The following is a 26,026-nucleotide window of genomic DNA, read 5'->3' on the forward strand; positions in this document are numbered from 1 at the left end:
TTGTATTACCAAGTGTATGACCGAGCTTCCGACCAGATTAATGATGACTAGATTTGAAGCAGTTGGTCAAATGTATAGTTCCATTTTAGATCAATGATTGTAGCCTAGGAGGCAGCACCTCAGATAGCTCTGAGAGACTGCTCCAAAGAAGTAGTAGGGGAAGGTCAATATATAGGATTTTGGTGAAGGGGGGAGTTCAACACCATTAAGCGTTCCTAGATATGGGAAGATGCAATGATAGGGAATACTTTCCTGGGCCATAACTAGAAGACAGGTGTCCAGAGATCTTTAACTATGAAGACCTAGTCCAGTAATAGCACATTGAGTGGCTTATCAGCTAAAACCTTCTTCAGAACTGGAAACAAGCCTCCCCAGCAGTGCGGGCCAAAATGGTCAAAGTATGGTTGGATTTATGACCACAAGGGGGCCATGTCAACTACAAATTGGCGCTTGCCAAGATTGTTGCCGATGACTGTACAACAAAGGCATTCGCCATCTGCCTCTGCGGAGACCGAACCCTGCACTGTTGCAGCTGCTGACCGTCAACACCTCCTGAGGGGGTGGCAGGGTGGAGTACGGCACTCTGCGCTCCAGGCAATCTGGTCAGACAGGTCTTTAGACAGACGTTTTAAGAACAGATTTTATGATCTCAATCCTTGCATCTCCTCATATCTAGAAAAGCAATAAGCCCCTTCGTGGTGACATCAGATCCTCGTGTCTAGCAGAAAATTTGTTGTTAAAGGAATGCTTAATGGTATTGAACTCCCCCCCTTCAACAAAATCCTATATATTGACCTTCCCCTACTACCTCTTTGGAGCAGTCTCCAGAGCTATCTGAGGTGCTGCCTCCTGGGCTGCAGTCCTCATTTTGCCCCAAATAAAACTTAACTCGCAACTCTCAAGTTGTACATCTTTTTAGTTGACAGCTGGGGAGAAATATCAATAACCTCAGATATGCAGATGACGCCACCCTTATGGCAGAAAACAAAGAACTAAAAGAGCCTCTTGATGAAAGCAAAGAGGAGAGTGAAAAAGTTGGCTTAAAACTCAGCATTCAGAAAACTAAGATCATGCTCTCTGGTCCCCTCACTTCATGGCAGATAGATGGGGAAACAATGGAAACAGTGAGAGGCTTTATTTTGGGGGGCTCCAAAATCACTGCAGATGGTGACTGCAGCCATGAAATTAAAAGACGCTTGCTCCTTGGAAGAAAAGTTATGATCAATCTAGGCAGCATATTAAAAAGCAGATTACTTTTCCAACAAAGGTCCATCTAGTCAAAGCTATGGTTTTTCCAGTGGCCATGTATGGATGTGAGAGTTGGACAATAAAGAAAGCTGAATGCCGAAGAATTGATGCTTTTGAAATGTGGTGTTGGAGAAGACTTTTGAGAGTCCTTTGGACTGCAAGGAGATCCAACCAGTCCATCCTAAAGGGAATCAGTCCTGAATATTTACTGGAAGGACTGATGCTGAAGCTGAAACTCCAATACTTTGGCCACCTGATGCAAAGAACTGACTACTTGGGGAAGACTCTGATGCTGGGAAAGACTGAAGGCGGGAGGAGAAGGGGACGACAGAGGATGAGATGGTTGGATGGCATCACCTACTTGATGAACATGAGTTTGAGTAGGCTCCGGGAGTTGGTGATGGACAGGGAAGACTGGTGTTTGGCAGTCTGTGGGGTCACAAAGAGTTGGACACGACTGAGCACCTGAACTGAACTGACGTTATTGGTTATACCAGTCGGTGTGTTCAGTTTAACTGTCTTGAAAGTGTGCTACTTGCTCAGTTGTGTGGACTCGTTGAGACCCCATGAACTGCAGCCTTCCAGATGACTGGAATTTCCCATTCAAGAACAACTGTCTTATGGACAACTTTTAGCCAGAAGATGGTGCTCAAGAGCCAAGATGGGAAATCTTGGCACATTTACGGCTTTCATTCTTTTCCTCTGTTTTGAAAGGCCTGGAGTCATACTCTTCAGTTTAGCCCTTGAGCCCAAAGTTCAGCAGCCAGATACATGTGAAGTTAGCCAAGCTAACAGGAATGGGTCCTCCAATGATGTGTTTTAACAAGCATACGATTGAGAGTTAACAATTTGTTGACAATAAGGAAATGTATAAATCAATCACCAGCATGAGAAAATGGGACTTGGGTCTGTTCTAACAAGCAGTGTACAATTGGTGATGTTGGTGCTGTGATGTTGGTCTTCGTGTCTGTATGGCAGATCACCCCAGATCAGAAGGAGCGGGGTTAATCCATTCTGTGAGTCACTGTTTGGCCATAAGACAGATTGCCTGAATGTGAAAAATTGCTGACCACGGTAAAGGGGTACAGAGCAGTGCTGTATGCCATTCTTATTCATGCAACTCTTTCTCCAAGTTTGAAGTTATTTGCAAGTAAATAATAAAAACAAAAAGCAAGCTTCCTAGTTTACAGAGTCAGTCAGATATGACATGATTTTATCATTTGGATAACAGCAGCGCTGACACTGCCCTTAGCTTACTTCGTAGGAAAAGACACTCAAATACTGGAGTTGGCGGAAACCTACAGCCAACTGTGAAATGATGTCATGAGCATTAATCAAGGGAGTTTGAAGATTTGATATGTGTCAGCAATCTGAATCTCAAGTGTTCACAGTCTGAGGAATCTTAGAGTCTCCAGTGACCAGAGACGTGGCAGTGTGTCTGAATTCTTCCAGAGAGGCACGGGAAAAGGCGAGGAGCTAGGTTTTGGCTTTCTTTATTTGTCTTTTAAAAAGAATCTTCCAACTTAGTGTGCTTGCTCACTCTTCATCCATGACTCAGCCAGGATAATCCCTGCCTGTGCTAGAACATCTCCCCCTCACACCCAAACCCACAAGTGGCTGTGCCTCAGGGCCGGGGGGTCGAGATCTATTCCAAGTAAAGTAAAGTAAAACCAGCCCCAATCTTCAGCTTTACCTCCAGGACGACCAGAACAGGACCCACCATGATGAAGAAAACAGCAGCGAGAGCTGTGCTGGGAGCCAGTTCCTCATATTTTTATTACTTGGAGTCTGTCTTAATCTTTCTCTTCCTATCAGGCAACATATGGATTATATTTTCTCAAAAATCAGACTGAGTTTGGCAGCCCCGTGCAGATTCTGGAAATGTATGAATGAGTTCAGAAGGAAGTGGGCTTTTTTTTTTTTTTTCGCTTGTTTGCTTGTTTTTTTGTTTTGTTTCTGAGCACTTAGTGTTCATTCCATACCAAGAGGATATCGGATGTGCAAGTACGTCTGAAATAGAGCTGTGGACGTTGGGAGTTCTCCTCTCCTGTGGCTTCAGCACTCAGTATCAGGACCACTGTGTTCACTTGGCAGGACTTCTCCACGTGGAGTGAGAGATACCGGTTTTACTGCACTCTATAAATACGCCACTTATTGGCTCCAGCACATTTATGTTCCCCTTCACTCAGTGCTCACTTAAACTGTCCAGTTTGCTTGACCTGGTCTATAAATGTAAATTGCCTACATCTGAAACCCACTCTGGTTGCCTTCTGAATGCACAGGAACTAGAGTCTCGTTACTTCTGCAGACAGACAGAGACCAGGTCTGAAGATAGCCCTCAAGCAGGGGGTCACCTTCTTACTGTCTCTCCCCCCGCCCCCCGCAAAAGTGTTAAATATGCATATTATTCCAAAACTTTAAACTATTACAGGGATGGGATACCAGGTACATTTTTGGAGGCAACGTTTTGTTTTAAAATGTTTTCTTTGTTGAAGGATGTCAGGAAGCTTGACTGATGTCATAGGAACAAAGATGAACCGCATTTGTTTTCTTTATTATAAGCCTGACACTACACATTGCATAGTAAGAGTCAGGAAACACTAGTAAGGAATCTTGAGAGAGTAACCGGTCTTGGCCCTGTCTATGGCACAGCTGTTCTAAGACATCCTTCCCTCTTCCGAGGCTGGAGTATGTGTGCTCAGTTACTTCGGTCGTGTCTGACTCTTTGAAACCCCATGGACTGTAGCCTGCCAGGCTCCTCCATCCATCCATGGAATTTGCCCAGCAAGAATAGCGTAGTGGATAGCCATTTCCTCCTCCAGGGGATCTTCCCAATCTAGGGATGGAAATTGCGTCTCCAGCATTGTAGGCAGATTCCTTCCTCTGAGCCATCAGGGAAGCCCAAGCTCTTAAGGAAGGTAGGGGCTAGGCAATTTCACCCCCTATTTTCATCCTCCATGTTCCTGCTTCTGCACCTACACTGGTTAGATGATGTGCTTTAAGTATCACTCTCCGTGAATTGATTGCACTTGCTCTAGTCTGCTTTCTCTGTACTGGAGACTAAAGCCCACATCGTTAAAGGGTGTTCTGAAGCAAATCCAGCATCTTTTTTTACCTCCGTCACAGTAGCTCATCACCTGAAGTCTTTCTATACTCTCCTGCTTTCCACTTTTTAAATATTTTCTTCTGGACTTATCTCTAAAGTCAGTCAACCTACTTCCAAACTGCTGTGCACCAAAAAGGTGATCGAAATTAAGAATGCCAGCGGTTTGTCGTCTTCTAAGACATCTCATTTGTGTCACCTTAGTAACTGGTTCATTGACCATAAAGACTGCGAAAGGAATGCTAATGATACTTGTGTTAAAATTAATTGGATGACATTCTGTGTAGGCTGGAAATTCCTTTTTAACTTCTTTGGAAATTTTAGAGAAGTGGATGAAGAAACCTTTTTAAAATGCTTTCTTAGTAAACTTATTAGGAGAGACACTGTAATGATAATCAAAGAATTCAGCACAATGCCCAGCACATACCAGATGTTCAGTAGTCAGTGGTCCTTATTAGCTGACGGAGCTTCAGTCTTTGAGCTATTCAAGCATATGTTCTAATGTAAAAACATTAAAAAAAATAAAACAACCCTTTCTTCTAAGTAGGTAATGAAGGCTAGCCAGTTGGAAACTGTCCAGAGAACAGTTACATTATCTGAGAACTTACAATATCAAGCAAGCAGTGCCCTGAATGCTGCAAAGCTGCAAAATGGTCTGAAATACTTGAGTCTGAAGTATAATTGGGCTGCTAAATTAGATTCATGGGACACAGACTCATCAAACTTTTCTCCGCTCATCTGAATACTACACAGTACAGAACATTCTTCCTGTATTCTTTTAGTGAAGACATTTTGAGGAAACACAAATGTGGGGTGTTATCCAAGGTCTTTTAAACAAATGTGAAGTTTAATTCAGTTGCTTCCTGAGAGGCTGACTTCTTGCAAAAGCCAAGGAAAATCTCATACTAATCCAAAAGGTACCCAAAAAAATGTCGACACCGTGACACGGGGGAGGGCTCAGTTTGGAAAAGTTAAAGTGTTTGGACAGGGGTAATTATGAGGGCTGTGAGGCTGCACTGTAAATTCCATCATCCCGTTTCTGCTCAAAAAAGCAGCACAATGGTTCTTTTATCTTTTTATGTTTTCGCCAGGAGACTAGTAAGGCAGCTTTGATGAAGGAAATTCCCATTTATGTCAAATCTAAACACCCAGGATGAATGGGATTTTTTCCCTATGACCCGGGCATATAAAAACAATGATCTTAAGAGTGAGAAATCCCAAGGAACCAATGGGCTCAAAGTGACCTCTGAATTATTAAGTTAAAGATATGAAATTTGAATTCTGTGTAAAAATGACATCCTTTCATACTACATAGCATTAGACATGATTCCAGGTTGTCTTGCTCTGCAAGGGCCAGCCCTGCCCCACCTGGAAAGTCCTCTCCACTGGGGGAATCCTTGGGTGACTGAGCTTCTCAGACTCACCTTTGTGGTACCCACTGAAGCTGGCAGCCTGCTGGGCCAGCCCTGGGTCTCAGTGGTACCCAGAGCCCCAGTGCCCAGGCTTCTGCTTGGGGAAGGCCTGGTGATGTCCCACCCCCCACAACACTGCAAATGATGGAAGTTTCTGGCACTGGTTCTGTGGATGGCAAACTTTCCCGTTTCACCTGGTGACACCCAGGAAACAGCTTGTTTCTTTTCTCAGCTTCCTTCATTGCAAAGCCACTCTCACCTTCAGCCTCAAAAGGATTCAGTTAGGCAGGGCCCTGGGAGGCTCCAATCAGGAGTTCCCTCCCTCTGAGCCTGCCTTCCAAGGCTTTTATCCCCAGCGTCCTCTGTCCTCTTAGAGTCACATTGAGGGGTTAGGGCTTCAGCCTGTGCATTTGGTGGGGGGCGGGGGGCGGGGAGGGTCATAATTGAAGTCCATAATGGAGAACTTGCAGCATTCATTTTAGAGGGTAGGAATTACATTCAGAGGTGTCTGACTGTGTCTAGCTTCCTTGGTTTACCATAGTCTTTTCAAAGTTCATCCGTTCTGTAGCAGGTGTCAGTACTTGATAATATTCCAGTTGTATGGATTGACCACCTTTTGTTTATCTGATCATCAGTGGCTGGACACTGAGTTGTTTCTACTTTTTTGACCATGATAAATAGTGCTGTTATGTGTACAATTTTTTGTATGGACACAAGTTTCCAACTCTTTTGGGTGTGTGCACCTAGGAGCGGAATTGCAGGGTCATAGGCAATTCTGTAACTTTTGAGGAACCGTCAACTTGCTTCGCACAGTGGTTCGTATTCCCAGTTGGCAAAGTGCAAGGTTTCCAGTTTCTCTCCAACACTTGTTATTTTCTGTTTATTATTATCTTTAGTATTACTACTATTGCCATCCTAGTAGGTGCGAAGTATTATTGTGATAGTGACTGGGATTCCTTGGTGGCTCTTGACAGTAAAGAATCTGCCTGCAATGTGGGCGACTCCATTTCGATCCCTGGGTTGGGAAGATCCCTAAAGATGTTGAACGTCTTTTCATGCGTTTGTCAGACTGTCTTCTTTAGAGAAATGTCTATTCAACTTCTCTGCTTCTTTTATGATTGGATTGCTTTTGAGTTGTATATACACTCTGGATACTAGACTCTTCTCATATAATTTGCAAAAACTTGCTGCAGGCTTTTTGATGGTGTGTTGATTTTATTTATGTCACCCTTTCAGGTACTCTGGCATTACTGGAAGTCCTGGCTGGTGTTTAACTCCATATCTTCAAAAAGAAAATATACCACTAGTAAACAGAAAAATCAACATAAAAATGGTTCATTAAACTGTGGAGTTAGGGATGAGGGTGGGGCAGGAAGAGAAGTATGCTAAATGTTTAAAGTGAATAGTAGATGAGAAGGAAAAGAATTTTAAATATGGAAATTACTTTCCTGAAAGTCAGTGTATTAATTACAAGGAAAAAACAGGAGGATGAAAGATGAAAACTTTTAAAACAACAGGAATTTTTTTTTCAGAGTTTTATGACCATTTTTATTTTCAGATGAGGTTAGGTAACCACAAGACAAAATTAAAGAAAGGTAAATTAGCATATTTGTTTGGGTTTGTGGTCTCATTCGTTAACACAAACACTTTAACTTGAAAGAAATCCTGGTAAACCAAATGTGAGTTTTCATTACTGCTCCCATTTATAAAAGGGGACGGAAAGAAGCGAATGAACCCAGGGAAAGACATTCTTCCTAAACAGACTGCTGACTGGTGTGCAGATGGTAGTGACCTTCTGCTCTTCCTGAAATTTATAGAAAATCACTGTAGATCTTGCAAGTTTTAGAACTGCCAGACAAATGAAATATGACTACCCTCATATGATTTGCATCAAGTCCAGTTAGCAAAGTTATAAGTAATGATTTCTATAGTTCTGTGACTTTGTACTTGTACTCTTGAAGATATGTCAGAAATTTGTTTTTAAATAATTGCATTTTATTCACATATATCTGTATATAGGCACAGACTGAAAGGTAAAACAAACTGAAAAATCTGTAGTTAGTGTCTATAGAATTCAACTTTTTAAAAGGGCACACCTTCATTGGTGTTTAAATCTACTCTGGCAGACTGCCTGACATTTAGTTTTGATTATAATAAATTATTATTACTACTACCTATATATTTTGATAACTAATTACAGCTGCTCAGAAGAGACTAGTAAAATAGTTTAAGGCTATCTGTTGAGGATGGTCAGGGAATTTTTTATGGAAGGAGTTCCACCACCTTACTATGTTCAGGTAGCACCTCTCACAGAGATGCCCAGTAAGTACCTGACAACTTATTTTATAAAACTTCAGTACAACATACTAGATACACAAAGAAAAAGTAAAATCAAGTCAGATTGAGGAACAGAGTGATATAAACTCTCCATGAGCATTGAAGACAGTCAACCACCGCATTGAGCAATCACAGGAGAGGCCACTCCTTCACTTTTAGGGATTACAGGAACACAGCAATGCAAAAAAAAAAAAGGATGAATTTGCTCAAAGCTTTGCACTTCCAAGTCTGCTGGTTGTGGACTAAGTTGTGAACTGTTTGGGAAAAACTTGTGTTTAGGCTCAGGTATCACCAGCTCATAAATCAATTTCCATATGAAAATGACCAACATTGCTTTCTTTATTAGTAAACTCTGACAAATGGTGGGTGTTTCGGAGAAGTGGATAAATGTATAGTGGAAGGAAGATATGACATAGGTGCTGTCTGAAGAAATGGACAGTTCCCTTGCATTTCCCCCTGCCCCAAGACAAAAAGCAAGGTAAAGGATTAAACCTTTGAACACCACCCTAGTTATTTTATGGTGCCATAGGAAAATAATGCTGCCTAACCATCTGGTCATTGGTATAGACTCTGAAGTTCATTCCAGGCTTTTTGTAGTGGAGCCTGGTGACCAGCAGCATAGTGGGCAGGCTTTGGAGTCCAGGAAACTGTCACTTTCTGTTTGTAAGGATTTCGAGGGCTATCCTCACCAGTAAAGTGGGGCAAGTCATTATGTCTTCTTTGTGGGGTTGCTGTGAGGATTACTCAGGTAAAACTCAGCCCTGTGTCCAGCATAGAGGAAGCACTCAGTAAACATTTGCTCATAGTATCTTCTAAGAAAAAGACCCAATCTTAACACCTGAGTCTTCCCTCCACTTCATCTGGACAAATGCCATTGCTCTGATGATTCTTCTGACCCTCCCACCCACCTCCCCACCCCCAGGTTATGTGCTTAAACTGACTCTGGACATCACCACTCAGCTTTATAATACTTGTACCATCTTTGCTTAGTCAGTTCTTTGTGTCTCTGTCCAATTTCCGTTGACTTTCAGCTCTGTTTGGAGGAAATGGCCAGGATGTCTGGCTTTTTGGAGAACCCCCAGTACCCAACCCAGAGTACACTGAGACTGCTTAGCATGTAGTTGTGGAACAAATAATTTGATATTAAAATTTTGTTAATTTACTCGGTTTAGAAAAGTTCCTGGCTGGTGCATTTAAATGCACAATTTTCTGAAGCTAAAAATACACGCCTCCCCACAATGAAATGAAGTAAAGTGCAGTGCTTAGAGAGAGGTTTACTGAAGAGTAAGATGTTTGTTTCCAGGGCGTAAGGTAGGTTTTTTCCTTTGATTCTGTGTGGTGGCTGGCAGGGTAGCCACCCTACTTGAGTCGGACAGGTGGCCCAGCCTACACAAGCGCTGTGAATAAAACTGCCTTGTGTTACACGGTCATGGACTTGGAAGGGACCTCTGTGGGTCGTGTGTGTGTGTGTGTGTGTGTGTATGCTAAGTTGCTCAGTTGTCTTTGACTCTTTGCAACTCCATGGACTGTAGCCCACCAGGTTCCTCTGTCCCTGGGATTCTCCAGGCAGGAATACTGGAGTGGGTTGCCATGCCCTCCTCCAAGGGATCTTCCCAACCCAGGGATTGAACCTGTGTCTCTTATGTCTCCTGTATTGGCAGACAGGTTCCTTACCCCTAAGTGCTACCTCGGAAACCCCTGCAGGTTCTGTGCTCCACTTTACAGAGGAGGAAACTAAGGCCAGCACAATGCAAGGTTCTTCTTCTGGTCAGATGAGGCCTAGATTTCAGGTTGCTGACTAGCAGACCTTGTTGGCTGGGTCACCAGATCTTTTAAAAATAATCTGGAGGCTTTAATAGTGTCAGCACCTGTCACTGCTGCTTCCGCAGGTCAGCAGCTATCAATTTCTCCTCCTCAAAGCCGCGCTGAGGGTCTGTCAGGAGCCTTGTTTGCTTCCTCCCACAGCTGTCTACACCGCCGGGGCCAAATGTGAGGCCCAGGCACCTTTCTGCCTGGGTCCAATAAATCGCTCGGCCCAAATTTAGAAAGACAAGAAGCGACACAAATCATGGGAAGGAGGCCCCATTGGGGCATTCTCCGTCCCACCTAGTAGAGGCCCGAGCCCACCGCGCGGCCCCCGGTCCGTGCGTGGCTGGCCGAGGCCTGGACAGCAGGGGCCTGGAACTAAGTGGGACAGTGATTCTGAGCGACAACTTTCAGTGTCTGCCAAGTGGAGCGCAGTTATCATCCTTCTTTGGGGAGTTTTGAGAATCAAACTGAACTGTGAATGCCTAAGACCTGCAGAAACACGTTTAGTTTGTCCTTATTGCCAGGACTGCTGTTACTGTGTCAGCTCCGGCCCGGGTCTCCCGCCCGCCTTCCAGCCTGCAGCCCACCGCCCGCGGCCGCAGGAGTCCAAAGGTGCAGGGCGGGCGGCCGGGGAGGCAGGAGCAGGGGGGCGGTGGGCCAGCGCGCATGCGCGTCCGCGGCGCCCGCCCCTCTTAAGAGCGCAGCGCAGCCGCCGGGCCCCAGAGTCGGAGCCGCGCGCGCGGAGTCCCTGCGCTCGGCTTCGTCCGCAGCCCGGGGGGACCAAGACTTCAGTGGGAGGCGCCCGGCTGTGCGCGCTCCCTACCCACCGCCCCCCGCCCCCCGCAAGGGCGCAGAGCCGGCGGAGAAGGAGCGCCAGACAGAGCTGGCCGCGGCCGGAGAGCAGAGGAGGGGAGCGGGGCGAGCCGCCCGCCTGGATCCGCGCCCAGCAGCAGCAGCGGCCACCGCCAGCCCGGCCGGCTCCCGGGACCGCGGCGGGGCGCGACGGACCCGCATCTACGTCCAGGACGCCCGCGAGCGTCTGGAGACCGACCGTCCGGCCGCGGAGCGGATCGTGGGGGCTGCGGCCGGGTGGTGGGGAGGTGCGCTGCCCGGGTGGCGCGGCCGGAGCCATGCGGACCGAGCTCGGAGCGCAGAAGGCTGGGCGCGGCCGACCGCTGCACTTGCTGCCCGGAGCCCTGCGCCCGCTGCCCGGCTTCCTGGGCTCTTCTCACCGCCCGCGCGGGGTATAAAGGCAAAGAGACGCACTCTGGACCCTTGGGCTTAAACTCGGCGGAGCGCCCCGGCTCTGGGTACGCCGCGGCGCGCCCACTGGTGGTCCGGCTAGAGTGAGCGTCCCCTCGGGGATGCACGGGCAGGGTCCCGTCGCGGGTGAAGCCTCCGGGGGCTGCGCCACGGCAGCCCCGGGGACCCTCTGACTCGTAACCCGGAGAGCTCGGTCGGCGAGTGCCCACGAGTCCAAGGCTGCCTCTGCTCGGACCGCGCCGCCGGCCGAGGGAGGGCATGGCTTAGGTCCCGGACGTCGCGGCGGGGGCGGTGACCCGCGGACCCGACACTCGGCGAAGAGGACCCGGCCTCGGCACCGCGGGGACCAGGGCGCCGGAGTCGGTTCTGCGCCCTCGGAAGACGCGCCGCCTGCGCCCAGGGTGGTGCCATGTGGGCCGGCCGCCACCCGGCCGCCGCCTCCCCGGACGCCACTTCACTCCTGCGGCTGCTGCTGGCCGCGCTGCTGGCGGCCGGGGCGCTGGCCAGCGGCGAGTACTGCCACGGCTGGCTGGACGCGCAGGGCGTCTGGCGCCTCGGCTTCCAGTGCCCCGAGCGCTTCGACGGCGGCGACGCCACCATCTGCTGCGGCAGCTGCGCGCTGCGCTACTGCTGCTCCAGCGCCGACGCGCGCCTGGACCAGGGCGGCTGCGACAACGACCGCCAGCAGGGAGCCGGCGAGCCCGGCCGCGCGGACAAAGACGGCCCCGACGGCTCGGCAGGTAGGCGGACCCGGCCGGCCAGGGCGAGCCGGAAGGGCGCTGGCTCGCCGGCGGGCCCCGCGAGCCTGGAGGGGGGGTGGCGGTGTTAGGAGGCTGCGATTGCGGGCCTGGGGTCTGGACTGGGCGGGGGGGGGGCGGGGGGCGGTAGGCGGGGGACGGTGTCTGCACTGTGGCCCAGCCTTTAATGTGTGCGGAACCGGACACCGGTGTAGTGCCCTGGGCCTCAGTTGCCCCATCTGTCAGCTTTAGGGTGGCTTGGCTTGGATTTTTCCCGAAACAAACAAGATCGTAACATGCAAGTCAGGGTTGGCCACAGACAGCCCCACGTTCCTCCTCCCCGGGGGTCTCTGTGCCCCTCCCCGTGTCTCCTGTCTCCATGAATATAAGTCCCGGCAAAGGGTCCTGTCCTGGCGGGGGCACTCGAGGGCTCCCCGGAGGGGAGACAGCTCCGGGGTCTTCCCCGGGGTGATGGTGACGCGGCGCCCCCATACCCCGGGAGAGTTTAGCTTTCCCTAAGACACACTCCTCTGGCCGGGTCTCCTTACCACGTCAGACCTGGTGCGTGTGACATCAGAGCGCTGCCAGTCTTGCACTTTGTGGCTTTGATTTTTTAATTATAGTTTTTTAAATTGCCGAAGTTAGAGTTGGAAAAATATACGCCTGAAAGCCTTTGGTAGGTTCCACCTCCTCTGCTTGTCACCAGCCTCCAAGGCCCCTTCCTACCTCGAGGGTCCACCCAGGATGTGTCCAGGGAGGGAGGACATGGTCCGATGGAGGTGGCAGGGCACCTGTAGCCCGGAGGGGCATCTCCTCTGATTCTTTGGCAGGTATTGAGAAGGAGAGGACTTTGCACCCCGAGCCTCCTGGGTTCCAGCTGCCTGAGCCCTGCTCTGCTGGTCACTCTTCCCAGAACTGGCTGGGCTTGTGAGTGGCAGCTCCTTTCGGTGTCCTTCCCCTTGCAGTCACACATTTCTGTTAGCCGCTCTTCCTGATCTCTGCCTTGACTCTGAACAGGAGAAGGGAGGGTGACTCCAGACGAGGAGCTGTCCTGGAAGGCGAGCCCAGTGCAGCTGGGTGTGTGGCCACAGAGCAGACCTGGAGCTGGAGGGAGGAGCCAAGGCACTGGGCTCCCGCCGGCTGCCCAGTTGGCTGTAGATGGCCTCCCAGATGCCGCGGTGACTGCGGACCAGTCAGTGGGCAGCCGGCTTCTCACAATCCTGTCGTGTGAGCAGATGCCTTCTGAGTTGCACTTTTGGATCTGTTTTCCTAAAAGCCCTGCGCTTCTGCATTCAGTAAGGACAGCATGTCTAATCAAGCAGTCTCCAGGGCTTCTAGGAGCACTGCCTTCTCTGCCTTGCATAGTTATTTAGGCTTCTGATTAAAATCCTGGAAAGAGAACAGTTATTTCCCCCCAAAACTCATTATGTGGACTTAAACTGCTTTCAGTTAGTTATACTATAACGTTTGGGGTACTTTTTCTTAACTGTTAATTCGTTTACTTCTCAATAACATATAAGGCTGGTATCTTAATTTAGAAAATGTTATCTTCCATCATCAGCCTTTGGTTACATGCTTAATAAAGTATGTTTTACTGACAAGCCATCTTTTTTCTGTGACTCTGTGTGGTTCTGTGTCCTAGAAACACCAACTCCAGAAATATCAGTGCTGTCAGAGGAGCATGGTTAGAACAGCCGCTGCCTTAGTGGACAGTTAGGATAAGAGAGTGTTTTGAGTCTCTGCCCTCGGGTGCCGGGTAGCTGCGCATCTTCCTGGACCGTGTACTGACCGAGACCGGTGGGACCAGTCCTTGTCCTCATGTCCAATCAGATAGTCAGGGAGATGGGAAGGAATACCTCAAAAGACATGGTCATGTAGGGTGGGGCCCACAGACCCCATCAAGCCAGTGTGTCCAGCTTCTGAAACCCCATAGTGCTAGGCCCACAACACCCCCCAAGATCTTTGTAAGTAAAATAATTTTAAAAATGGAGCTCACTACTGATTTTAGGAAAGTGTGTATTTTTATCTTGACGGTTTTATTTTCTGGAATAAATCTTACTGGCTAGGTACGATGTCCACTGCTATATGTTCTATGGCTTTCCCTGGGGCTTTCCACACAGAATCCAGTGTCCTAAGCCAGGCCTGTGACTCCTCTTCCACCACCTGGTCCTGCCTAGGCCCTTCTTGGTGCCCCTGGAGACAGTTGTCCTCCTGGGTACCTTGTTTCATGCTGACCCATTGTCTGGACAGCTCCCCTGCTCCCTCCCCACCGCCTCCCAGTTATCAGCCTTCAGCTTGGCAAATGTGTATGGGAGGGCTTTTTCCCCTTAAAACCCTTCTTTGACCTTTGTGCCTTACAAACTCTTTTTGGAAATGGTTGTGACTAGGATGTGACCTAAATTTTTGATTTATTTGCCTGTGAAACAAGAACCTGCGAAAAAATGGTCAAAGAAGTTTGCAAGGAATGCAAATAACTTTCTGGGGAAAAGAAAAAAGATTTTGAAATACTATCGACTCATTTCTGTGCAGACCACACAAACTTTAGGGCAGACTGAAATGTGGGCAGTGCAGTTACTGTAGAAATTTTAGAATAAACTCAATGTGCAAAACTCATATTTTTACTAAATTGGATATCTGCCTCAAAGAGTGTTGTGATTGGTGAGTCTAGCTGTCAGCGTTAACAGCTTTGCTTTGGGAACCGACCCCCGAGTCTGCAGGCAGGTCCTATTCCTCACCCCCTTTTCCTAAGCTCCTGATAAAGACGGTGCTTCCTATGCTGTGCGCTGCCGATCAGCGCACACACCAGCCCGGCCGCGGTCCCGAGGTTCTGGGTACTGGCGCGGCTCATTTATTCACCTCTGCTGCCCATCACCGATTTTTACTGCATCCCTCCAGGAAGTCCTCAGATTTTTACTGCCTCCTTCCAGGAAGTCATCATGGTATATCTCTCTCCTTTTCTTCAGTCCCCATCTACGTGCCCTTCCTCATCGTCGGGTCAGTGTTTGTCGCCTTCATCGTCTTGGGGTCCCTCGTGGCCGCCTGCTGCTGCAGATGCCTCCGGCCCAAGCAGGAACCGCAGCTGAGCCGGGCCCCGGGAGGGCCCCGCCTGGTGGAGACCATCCCCATGATCCCGAGTGCCAGCACCTCGCGGGGTTCCTCCTCCCGCCAGTCCAGCACGGCCGCCAGCTCGAGCTCCAGCGCCAACTCGGGGGCCCGGGCACCCCCGACCAGGTCCCAGACCAACTGTTGCCTGCCCGAGGGCACCATGAACAACGTGTATGTGAACATGCCCACGAACTTCTCTGTGCTCAACTGCCAGCAGGCCACCCAGATTGTGCCCCATCAGGGGCAGTACCTCCACCCGCCCTTCGTGGGGTACACCGTGCAGCCAGACTCGGTGCCCCTGACCCCGGTGCCCCCGTTCCTGGATGGGCTGCAGACGGGCTACAGGCAGCTCCAGGCTCCCTTCCCTCACACTAACAGTGAACAGAAGATGTACCCAGCGGTGACCGTGTAACTCAGAGGGCGGCCGGGGCCTGGACCAGACGGCTGAGCTGGCGCGTGGGCTTGGGAAGGATGCCAGCCTGGAAGTCTGTGTCTGGCGGTGTTGCTTATGGCACGGTTCTGTTGGATGGCTTCATTTGCCCCCAAACTGTATGAAAACATCTTTCTCCACATTAGCCTGTCTAGATTTGTTTATCCTGGTTAATGATTGATTTACGATGGGAAAGAGCAGTCCCTGGAGATACCTGTGTCGTTACCAACGGCTCCGTGACACCTGTAAGCCTTTAAGTGCCCTTGAGGTATGGCTGTCAAAAGAATTTTGTAAACAGATGGAGCGTTTTTATTATTTTGTTATTATTACTTCTTTTTTCTTTTGTTTTGTACAAGATCAGAATTGCTGTTCCCTCCCTGTTACCTGGGCCGGTTTCTAATAAGCATCTAAGGTTTTAGGGGAGATGCCAAGAACAACAGTTCTTATAAAAGGCAGCCAACCTGGACTCAGACGTTAGTCCTTGATCTCAGTATTTCCCAGGCACATCTTAATTTGTTGTAAAAAGATATATATATTATCTATTTTTGTGCTTTTTGGGGGTCTGTTTTGTGCTTTTTTACCTTGTGTAGAGATCTTATTACAAAGTGATTTTCTACATTAAAAAAAAAGACTGAAAGAAATTGTATAGTTCTTAACTGATGACATTTCAGAACTCTGGGATTATTTTAATCTTGAAGTAGTGGATGGTGTAGTAATAAAACCATTCATCCCCTTCTTGATTGTATCTTTTAAATTTCTGGCTTTACATTGATATCTGAGAAGAAGTAATTGTTTTTGTGTTGAAATCATAAACTCTATCACCTGCTACTTCTCCAGGTTACTTTTTAATTTTGCCGTGTGGTATGGCTTGGCTTTCATTCTCTTTGATGTTCAGATCTCCATGTCTATGTGGTACTGAGTGCAGGTCATTACTGTTGTTATAAATGTTATAACATCAGCCTTTCTGCCTAGATCTGATAAAACATTTTCTTGTTTTCCCTATAAAAACTCACATGCTTTATAAAGATACTTAGTATCGTTTCTCAGCCATAATCCCAGTCTTGGGATGAAATTTAAACCATAAATACGATTTACTGTGCAAATCATAGGCTTTTTATACTGTCGTTATCAAAATGTCTTATTTTTCAAGCAAGAGGGACTGTTAAGTTGAGAAGAGCTTTTCAAAGTAGATATTGTCTTTCTTCCCCACAAAGTTAGTTCTTGTTTTCCTCTCTCTCGGTTCTCAGCAAGCACTGTATTCATTACCAGCGTGGTGAATTATGAATCTCAAGCGACTTTATTTGTGTATTGTTCACTTATAAGAAATAAGTCAAAATGTGTGCCAGTAAATTTCCAAATGCTAGCAAAACCAAGATTTGTAATTAAATGGTCATAAGGTATGGTCTTTTACATATTTATATCTGTATCTGTGGTTATCTGTCATTAATCATCTGTCTACCTGTTTGATTGCTTATGTGCATCTCTACCTGTTATCTCATGACTGAATAATGTAAAACCATTGTTGGCAATTGGTGTCAACAAGATACTCCATCAAACCTCTTAATAACCAAAGGCAGGGGAAAATCATTTTACTTATTAATAAATATTTTATGGGATGAATTCCTAGGAGAGTTTTTTTTTTTTTAAATTTTCATTCTACTTGGTAATTTTTCAGATGGTCTATTAAACCTGTTAATAGAGTAAAATTGCTAAAAATCATAAGTACTGCTTTCTAGAACCAAGAGCCTGCCTTTAAAAGTGATTAATATCTGGGAAAGTGATGGTGTGTTCTGAGTCAGTGGGTGTCATTTTACATGTATCTTGGGAAATGTTGACAGCACTAAATAAGCAGTCCTTCTGGGGTCATTGTACTATCAGGCTAATGTGTGTTCTGTACCTTGTCTTTGACGGAGGATTCTAGCTTATCTAAGGAAGTAAAATTCCTAGGAATTTGGAGGTGAAAGGAGCCTCAGAGATCGCCCAGACGAAAGATTGGCAAACTTTTTTTTTTTCTGTAAAGAGCCAGATTGTAAATATTTTAGCCTTTGCCTGTTGTCTCTAAAACTATGCGGCTCTGCCATTACAGCACAAAAGTAGCCATAGAAGGCACATAAATGAGCGTGTCTGGGCTCCAATAAAACCTGATAGATGGACACTGAAATCTGAATTTTATGTAATTTTCACATGTTACAAAATACTCTACTTTTGATTTGATTTTTTTTCCCTAGCCATTTCAAAATATTAAAGCTATTATTAGCCCTGCTGCGGCTGCTAAGTCGCTTCAGTCGTGTCCGCCTCTGTGCGACCCCATAGACGGCAGCCCACCAGGTTCCGCAGTCCCTGGGATTCTCCAGGTAAGAACACTGGAGTGGGTTGCCATTTCCTTCTCCAGTGCATGAAAGTGAAAAGTGAAAGTGAAGTCGCTCAGTTGTGTCCGATTCCTAGGGACCCCATGGACTGCAGCCCACCAGGCTCCTCCGTCCATGGGATTTTCCAGGCAAGAGTACTGGAGTGGGTCGCCATTGCCTTCTCTGATTATTAGCCTTAGGGCTAAACAAATCCAGTGTGCCAGATTAGGCCATGAGGCCATGGTTTCCCACCCTCTTGTGGCTCAGCTGGTGAAGAATCTGCCTGGGTTCTTTGAGTGCAATGCAGGAGACCTGGCTTTGATCCCTGGGTCGGGAAGATCCCCTGGAGAAGGGAAAGCTGCCCACTCCAGTATTCCGGCCTGGAGAATTCCATGGACTATATAGTCCATGGCATCACAAAGAGTTGGACACAACTGAGCGACTTCCACTTTCCCAACCCCTAATCTAGTCCATGGGCTTCCCAGGTGGCTCAGTGGTGAAGAATCCACCTGCCAGGGCAGGAGATGAGGGTTCAATCCTTGGCTTGGGAAGATCTCTGGAGAAGGAAATGGCAACCCACTCCACTATTGTTACCTGGAGAATCACCATGGACAGAGGAGCCTGGGGGGTTGCAGAGTTGAACACGACTGAGTGACTCACACACACACAGTCCAGTCCATCGTTACTTGGCGCTGGAGTCCCCATGCAGCGTTCTCAGCAGCCTTTTCTAAACACAGAGATGGAGGGCGCCTGCTTCTCTATACGAGACTGTCTGACTTTGTCTTCTTTTCAATATCATGATTCAAGCAAAAGTGCACTTTAATGAAGGAAATGAGTTTTTCACTTAATGAATGCTACTTGGTCTTTCAAAACAATATAACATCCCTAGAAGCAACTTCAGGTCTCTTCAGTTTTGGTCAAAACCGGAGAAATGTAGCTGACAAAATATCCATAAAGACGTTCAAACACCTGGTTTTGGTATACCTGCCTTACTGCCAGGAAATCAGAACTGGTAAAGTGTAACGGGCACCCCACAGAAACATTGTAAACCGTGGGGAAAAGAAAAAGAGCACATACAGACAGGAAATAGTCAGTGCTACATCCTCTGTGTGGAAAACTTCAGCGTTGGCTGGTTCATGATGGTTCGGGGGCATTTGGGGTTCCCGTTTGTAAGAAAGTTAGATCCTTTGACAGCAGGGAAGAAATTAACTAGGTCTTGGCATCCACCTGAGAACCTGGAAACTCCCCATCTCCTATCTCTAATGCTGCCGCTGGGAAAGTTAAATTTTAACAAGAATATCAACAGTCAAAGTGGCGAGAAGACCATTGAGACAAATGTGTTTTTCCAGTGTGTTTACTCTGCAATGCTCACCTTGAAGCCAGACTTCCGCTTCTAATCAAGTCCTTAGACTCATGACTAAGGACATATTTCATTTATTAAATTTACCTTGAGCTCATTTTTTCAAGATTGTACTGTCATGCTCCATGAATTCTGTGACTTGTATTTTCTCTGTGTTTTGTTACAAATTAGGATTTAAGTTTCCTCCGAAAGCATCTCCTGAGGAATGCACGAAGGTGAGAATGGGGTTGGCGAGGCAAGCAGGGCAGAAGTTCTGGGCACACGAGAGAAAAGTTGTTGATTAGTCACTAAGTTGCGTCAGACTTTTTTGTGAACCCATGGACTGTAGCCCGCTAGGCTCCTCAGTCTATGGGATTCTCCAGGCGAGAATACTGGAGTGGGTTGCTATGCCCTCCTCCAGGGGATCTTCCCAACCCAGGGTTCGAACTCCATGTCTCCTGTATTGGCAGGATTCTTTACCACTAGTCACCTGGAGAAAGGTTTAAATAGAGCTACAAGTGGGGCTCAGACAGTTTGGAATACTGTTTTCTCTCCTCAAGTGGCCCCTGCGCAATAACAGCGATCACCCTTTGTCCCTTTTTCTCTCGAGACTTTGACAGTGTCTCCCTGCAAATTCAAAGCAGTCTTTCACTTACATAACATCTTCCCACCACACACGTGCCCAGCTATTCATTAAAGTGGTTTAAATTAATGCACAGATGCTTGCTTTTCGTTGCTTAAACTTCCTAAGTGTATAAAAGGAATACGTTTATTTACAATTGACTTTAACATTGTGACTTCCCAGGAACTTGGCCTGGTCCTCCTCTAGTCTGTCAAAGTGCAGATTAAAATGAGTCATGGGTGTTTGACGCCATCTATACCTAGCCTGTTCCGGAGAGGGCGGTGCGCTGGTGGGATCTGGGGAGAGGGGTTCCCCGGGCTCAGAAATGAGACTGACTGTGTCAGTCATCAGGAGGGAAGGCCAGTGTCTCGGGCACCTGACTTGATGAGTTGCTGCCGAGTGAGTCAGGTGTCAGCAGCTGTGGCCGACTGAATTTGTTGGGAGTCTTTTGTTTTTATTCTATTTAAATTTTTTGTCAATTTTTTAACTTTTTATTTTATATTGGAGTATAACTGATTAATAATGTGATAGTTTCAGCTGTACATCAAAGTGAGTCAGTTATATACATATATCTGTTCTTTTTCAGACTGATGCTGAAGCTGAAACTCCAATACTTTGGCCACCTGATGCGAAAAACTGACTCATTTGAAAAGACCCTGGTGCTGGGAAAGGTTGAAGGTGGGAGGAGAAGGGGATGACAGAGGATGAGATGGTTGGATGGCATCACTGATTCAATGGACATGAGTTTGAGTAAACTCCAGGAGTTGGTGATAGACAGGGAGGCCTGGCATGCTGCAGTCCATGGGGTCGCAAAGAGTCGGACAGGCCTGAGTGACTGAACTGAACGGATTCTTTTTCAAATTCTTTTCCCATTTAGATTGTTACGTGATATTGAGCAGAGTTCCCTGTGTTATTCAGTAGGTCCTGTTGGTTCTCCATTTTAAATGTAGCCATGTGTACATGTCCATCTCAAACTCCCTAACTATCCCTTCCTCCCGCTTCCCCCCGGTAACCGTTGAGTTCGTTCTCTAAGTCTGTACGCTACCCTCAAGGTGAAGGTGCCTGATCTCATCTGACCTTGGACGGTAAGCAGGGTCTGTCCTGGTTAGTGCTCGGATGGCACTTTTTATCGTGATCGCTTCCCTATTTTGTTTGTTTCCTTCGCGTCTTGAACAGGAACAAATCACAGTGTCTGAGGAAGCTGTGAAGGAATCCCCAGACCCAGAGTGGGTGGCCGCAGGAACTTAAAAAAACCAGAGGAAGGCCTAGGAGCCCGGCAGTGGGTCGGAACTGGCCGCTGGGGAAGTCACATGTCTTGTGCTCATACAGGGCTCCCCAGGTGGATCCGCGGTAAAAGAATCCGCCCACCAGCGCAAGAGACGCAAGAGACCCCTGGGTCAGAAAGATCCCCTGGAGGAGGAAATGGCAACCCACTCCAGTATTCTTGCCTGGAGAATCCCATGGCCAGAGGAGCCTGGCGGGTACAGTCCACGGGGTCACACAGAGTCGGACACGGCTGAGCGAGCACATGCACGTGAGCTCGTAGATCCCTTGCATTTTTTGAGCAGCCTATATATTGCAAGGAAGAATGAGTCATGCACACGAGCGAGAACCCCATTCCCTGTCATCAGCCGTGATCCTCCTTTTCCTCCCCTTCTTCGATAGTAGAGCAAGGAGGACAGCTCCGTCCTTCTGCCCCCTCTCTCTTTTTTAAGAACCAGAGATGAACTATTTTCATCGGCCCATTCATTCCAAAATACTTATATAGAAAATTTCTTGGACTTCTGAGAATTTTTTCTTAATTGAAAACATGATTTAAGTACCTTTCAGGTGGGCAAGTGAAAGATGACAAAGAGAAATTATTAACCCCTTTCCTGAAAATCATGGCACTACATGGGCACACGTGTGTCCTGCAGATTTGTCAGTGAAAGATGAAAAGATAAAGCCCTGGAAAAATAGTCCCTCCTGTCTAAAATGTTTGGTATTTTTTAATATTAGCTATAACCCACAGTACTTTGAGATAAAATGTAGGGGGTTGGCTGTAATGGTCATTTTACTTTTCATAGTTAAATGTTCAGAATGCTGTCAACACTTACAGTCAAAACTGAAGGACATAGATTCAAATCAAGAACAAGAAATTTAGAATTAATGTTTAAAAATTTTTTGGTGAGAGATGATAAAAAGGGGTAAAAATGATGGCAGATTTAAGATCAATTTTAAACATAAAACTGGCATCTTAATTTCACACATCTTGAAATGCAGGTCTTTCCATTTAGAAAAACCATAGTTTACACGAGACATTATTTACTCAGGAGCCATAACAGCTGTAGAAGTCTGATTGCCGTCTGTATCATGTATATACAATTGCCACATGTGTGTGCACATAAGTGTCCAGAATGCACAGAGGGGAAATTGGAACCGGAATGACTTACTATATGAAGCTGTCTCATCCATGACTCTGCTCGGGGTCCTTGACTGTTATTTTGAAACTGGAATTTGTTTGCAGGGCTCAGCTTTTCCTGTTTTGATAGAGTTGGTTCTGTCCACCCACTCTGGAAGTAGATGGGCCCAGGTTTGAACCCATTTCTGCCACCTGCTGTGTGGCCTTCGAGGAGGGTTGCCAGTCTTTGAACCTTGGTGTGAATTCTGTAAAAGGCGATTAACACCCACCTCCTATGGTTGGCATGTGGATGGAGGACCTGGCATCATACACTTCTGGTGGCATCCAGTAGGTTTCTGTGATACACATAGAACTTAACTTCTTTTCAGGTGTTTTTAACCTGCTCCATATAAAGAAATATATACCTTATTTGACAAAGTATATCACATAAATATATATGTGCATCTTTATAAGAGAACCAGCTTACGATATTTCCCTTATTTTTGTTTCAACCACTAACGGGTTTTACCTGGGTTAGTCTACATTTCTTGTATTTTGGGGTTGCCTAGTATACTTGTATGGGCTTCCATGGTGGCTTCCGTGGTAAAGAATCCACCTGCAATGCAGGAGACCTGGGTTCGATCTCTGGGTCAGGAAGATCCCCTGGAGGAGGGCATGGCAACCCACTGCAGTATTCTTGCCTGGAGAATCCCATGGACAGAGGAGCCTGGCTACAGTCCATGGGGTCCCAAAGAGTCAGACACGACTCTGCGACATCACGCATGCACAGCGGACTTGTGCAGAACTGGCCTTCTCTGACTCTGGAGTCATTTCCATTCATCATAACACCCCGAATACCTGCGTTACTTTGCTGTTGCTTTGTAAATTCCCAGGCTCTGTCTGTTCCTTGTATCTCTACTAGATTTGGTGGTTCCTACCAAGCCTTCCTACTCTGCCACTTGGCATCTCTTTGAAGCAGTTACGGTTCAGTCCACAATCTGGACTGAAACATTAAAATTTCCCACTGAATTACAACCAAGCACACACATCTGAATTCTACATCACAGTGGACCATCACACAGATCAAGAATAGAAAATATCCACTTGATAGCACCCTTAGAAAATAAGTGCTCTCTCATCACCAATGATTAGCATTGCCTGGTTTTGAGTTTCATACAAATGGAATCACACAGTATGTACTCTTCTGTGTCTCAATGTTATGACTAGTGTTGAATAGGACTATTTATTCCTCTTCTCTGCTGTGTACTATTCCACCCATGGACTGCAGTGTAAGTGTAATTATTTATCAACTCTACTGTCAATGGAGTTAGTGGAGGACAGAGGAGCCTGGCATGCTGCAGTCCATGGGGTCACAAAGAGTGGGACACAACTTAGCAACTGAAAAAACTGTGGGTGGACATGGTTTATTTTCAGTTTGGGGCTGTTAGAAATACGCAGTTAGGAACATTTTGAAACTTGTCTTTTGGTGAACAAAAACACTCGGTTCTCTTGGGTGGAATTCCAGAAGTAGAGTTGCTATGGTGTAAGATATGTTTGTATATATTTGCCTTCGTATAATAGATATGGCCATTGACACACCAGTTATTTTTAACAGGAATTGGTTAAACAGGTGTGAGAGGCCTGGAACAGCAGAAGGGGATGCTGAGATAACTCAGAGGGAGACAGAATTGTTACCCAATCGAGGCAGTTACTTCCCCAGGGTCAAAGTGAAGGGAAGAAGCTGGGGTGTTGGAATCTAGGAGCTGGAGGACCCACCATGATCAGAGAGAGGGTACCTGCAGACCGGTGTCCAAGGGGTCACAGGGAGGCTGATTCTGAGGATATCTATGTTAAATATAGCAGTGTGTACATACATGTCAATTCCAGACTCCCAATATAGCCCTTCCTCCATCCCTCCCAGCATAGTAACCATAAGTTCGTTCTCTTAAGTCTGTGAGTCTATTTCTGTTTTGAAAACAAGCTCATTTGTATGATTTTTTTAAAGCTTTGTCTTAATTCAACATTTTCTGTCACTGACGATGCATTGGTGGAACAGTTCATGGTGTATAAGTTGTTCTCACATCCATTACCTCTTCCTGGGTGAGACCATCTCCTTTTCCTAAAGTCTCGTGTATCCTCAGGGAGGCATCTTGTGCCCACACTGCTTCAGTACCTTGTACACGCCTCACTTCTATGTTGAGCTGGGATAATACGGGCCACGAATTCTCTAGAACTCCTTCCACGGAGAGGCGGGGCTGTCAGTCCCCTCCCCTGTGATCTGGGGGACGAGGGGCTCTGTGGCTTCTGACTGACGGCATTTGGGGAGGTGATTCTGTGGTGTCTCCAGGCCGGACCTCAGCTTAGCTTCGACTTCTTCCTCTTGGACGCCAGAGCTGCCACAAATGACCTCTGACTGTGGTGAGAGTGAAACTGTGGGTGTGACAGTGAAAATGTTAGCCGCTCAGTCATGTCTGACTCTTTGAGACTCCATGGACTGTAGACTGCCAGGCTCCTCTGTCCCTGGGATTCTCCAGGCAAGAACACTGGGGTGGGTTCCCAGTCCCTTCTCCAGGGGATCTTCCCGACTCAGGGATTGAACCGGTGTCTGCTGCATTGCAGGCAGATTCACAGTTGGAGTCACTGAAACTGTGGGTAACCATGAGTTAAATCCATTTCACCTGTGACTACCTTTCAGAAATCAAGGTAATTTTAATTGTTGTTAGGAAGGACTTGCATGTCCTCCACTGGAGAGAACCTGAACAACAAGAGGTTTCCTAGTGACCGTGGAGTCAGCTGTGTCTAGTTCTAGCTGAGCCTGTTAAGACTGGTCCTGACAGGAGCACCTGCCCTCCGGCTGGGCCGGCCCGCGTGTCCTCCTGACCTCGTGACGTCAGAGGACCTCAACCCCACCTTGAGCAGGTGCTGCCTGCCTCCTGCGTCTCCATCCCTCATCCCACGAATACCCCGGCCTCACCTTCTGGAGAGCTAGTCTGAGGCTTGTTCTGCCATCCTCTTGGACCTTTTGGATAAACCCCTCTTTGCTGCAAACCCCAGCGTCCCTTGGGCTGTGGCTCCTGACAGCATGTCCGGCAAGCGGACCTGTTTTGGTGACAAGGTGAGACCAGGTTGCGGGGCCGCCCGTGAGGCTCAGAGGCGCGGGCGGCTCGGCCACTGCGGCCTTCCCAGGTGATGGCTTAGCATCGTCAGCAGTCACTGCTGCTGAACTCTGTGCAAATCACTGATTCAAGCCAAAGAAACGGTGGTTCTTTTTCTTCTTTTTGAAAAAAAAATTGTAAAATACACAAAATTTGCCACTCTGACTCTCTCTAAGTGTAGCATTGAGGACATTCATATTGTTAAACATGCACCACCATCCATCTCTAGAACTGTTTTTTCACCTTCCCAAACTCAAAAACTCTACCCCAAACACTCACTTCCTGTACCTCTTTTACCCAGACCCTGACGACCACCATTCCACTTTTGGGAGGGGGATGATTTTATTATTTATATTTTATTGAAGTAGAGTTGATTGACTAGTATTGATTATAATATTCATTTCAGGTGAAGTATAGTTGGTTGACTAATATTGATTACAATGTTAGTTTCATGTGAATTATGATAATTTTATTTTCATTAAAAGTTATTGCAAGATAATGGTTATAATTCCCTGTGCTGTACAATATATTCTTGTTGCTTGGCTATTTTATATAGAGTAGTTGTATCTCTTACTGCCTTCCCTACTGGGAACCACTAGTTCTGTGAATCTGTTTCTGTTTTGCATATACATCCATTTGTATTATATTTTGGATTTCACATGATTGATATCATACAGTATTTGTCCTTCTCTGACTTATTTCACTAAGCACAAGATTCTCTAGGTATGTCTACATTGC

At 46.9% G+C, this 26,026-nt stretch overlaps 1 protein-coding gene across 1 annotated transcript; it reads left to right on the plus strand.

The window, feature by feature from the left end:
• Positions 1–11,574: 11,574 nt before the first annotated feature.
• On the plus strand, positions 11,575–17,064 carry SHISA2 (shisa family member 2). Its single transcript, XM_043478104.1, has 2 exons — positions 11,575–11,912; positions 14,873–17,064. The coding sequence occupies exons 1-2, from the start codon at positions 11,582–11,584 to the stop codon at positions 15,424–15,426; spliced, it is 885 nt and encodes a 294-aa protein (XP_043334039.1). The 5' UTR covers positions 11,575–11,581; the 3' UTR covers positions 15,427–17,064.
• Positions 17,065–26,026: the final 8,962 nt, after the last annotated feature.

The sequence above is a fragment of the Cervus canadensis genome, chromosome 9, assembly GCF_019320065.1.
Source record: "Cervus canadensis isolate Bull #8, Minnesota chromosome 9, ASM1932006v1, whole genome shotgun sequence".
In the NCBI taxonomy this organism is placed as follows: Eukaryota; Metazoa; Chordata; class Mammalia; order Artiodactyla; family Cervidae; genus Cervus; species Cervus canadensis.

What these genes read in the sequence shown, in the direction of transcription:
- SHISA2 (XM_043478104.1), top strand. Translation starts at nt 11,582, where the DNA reads ATGTGGGCCGGCCGCCACCCGGCCGCCGCCTCCCCGGACGCCACTTCA. An exon ending in CGGCCCCGACGGCTCGGCAG is followed by an intron (nt 11,913 to 14,872) that starts GTAGGCGGACCC and finishes CCTTTTCTTCAG; the next exon opens with TCCCCATCTACGTGCCCTTC.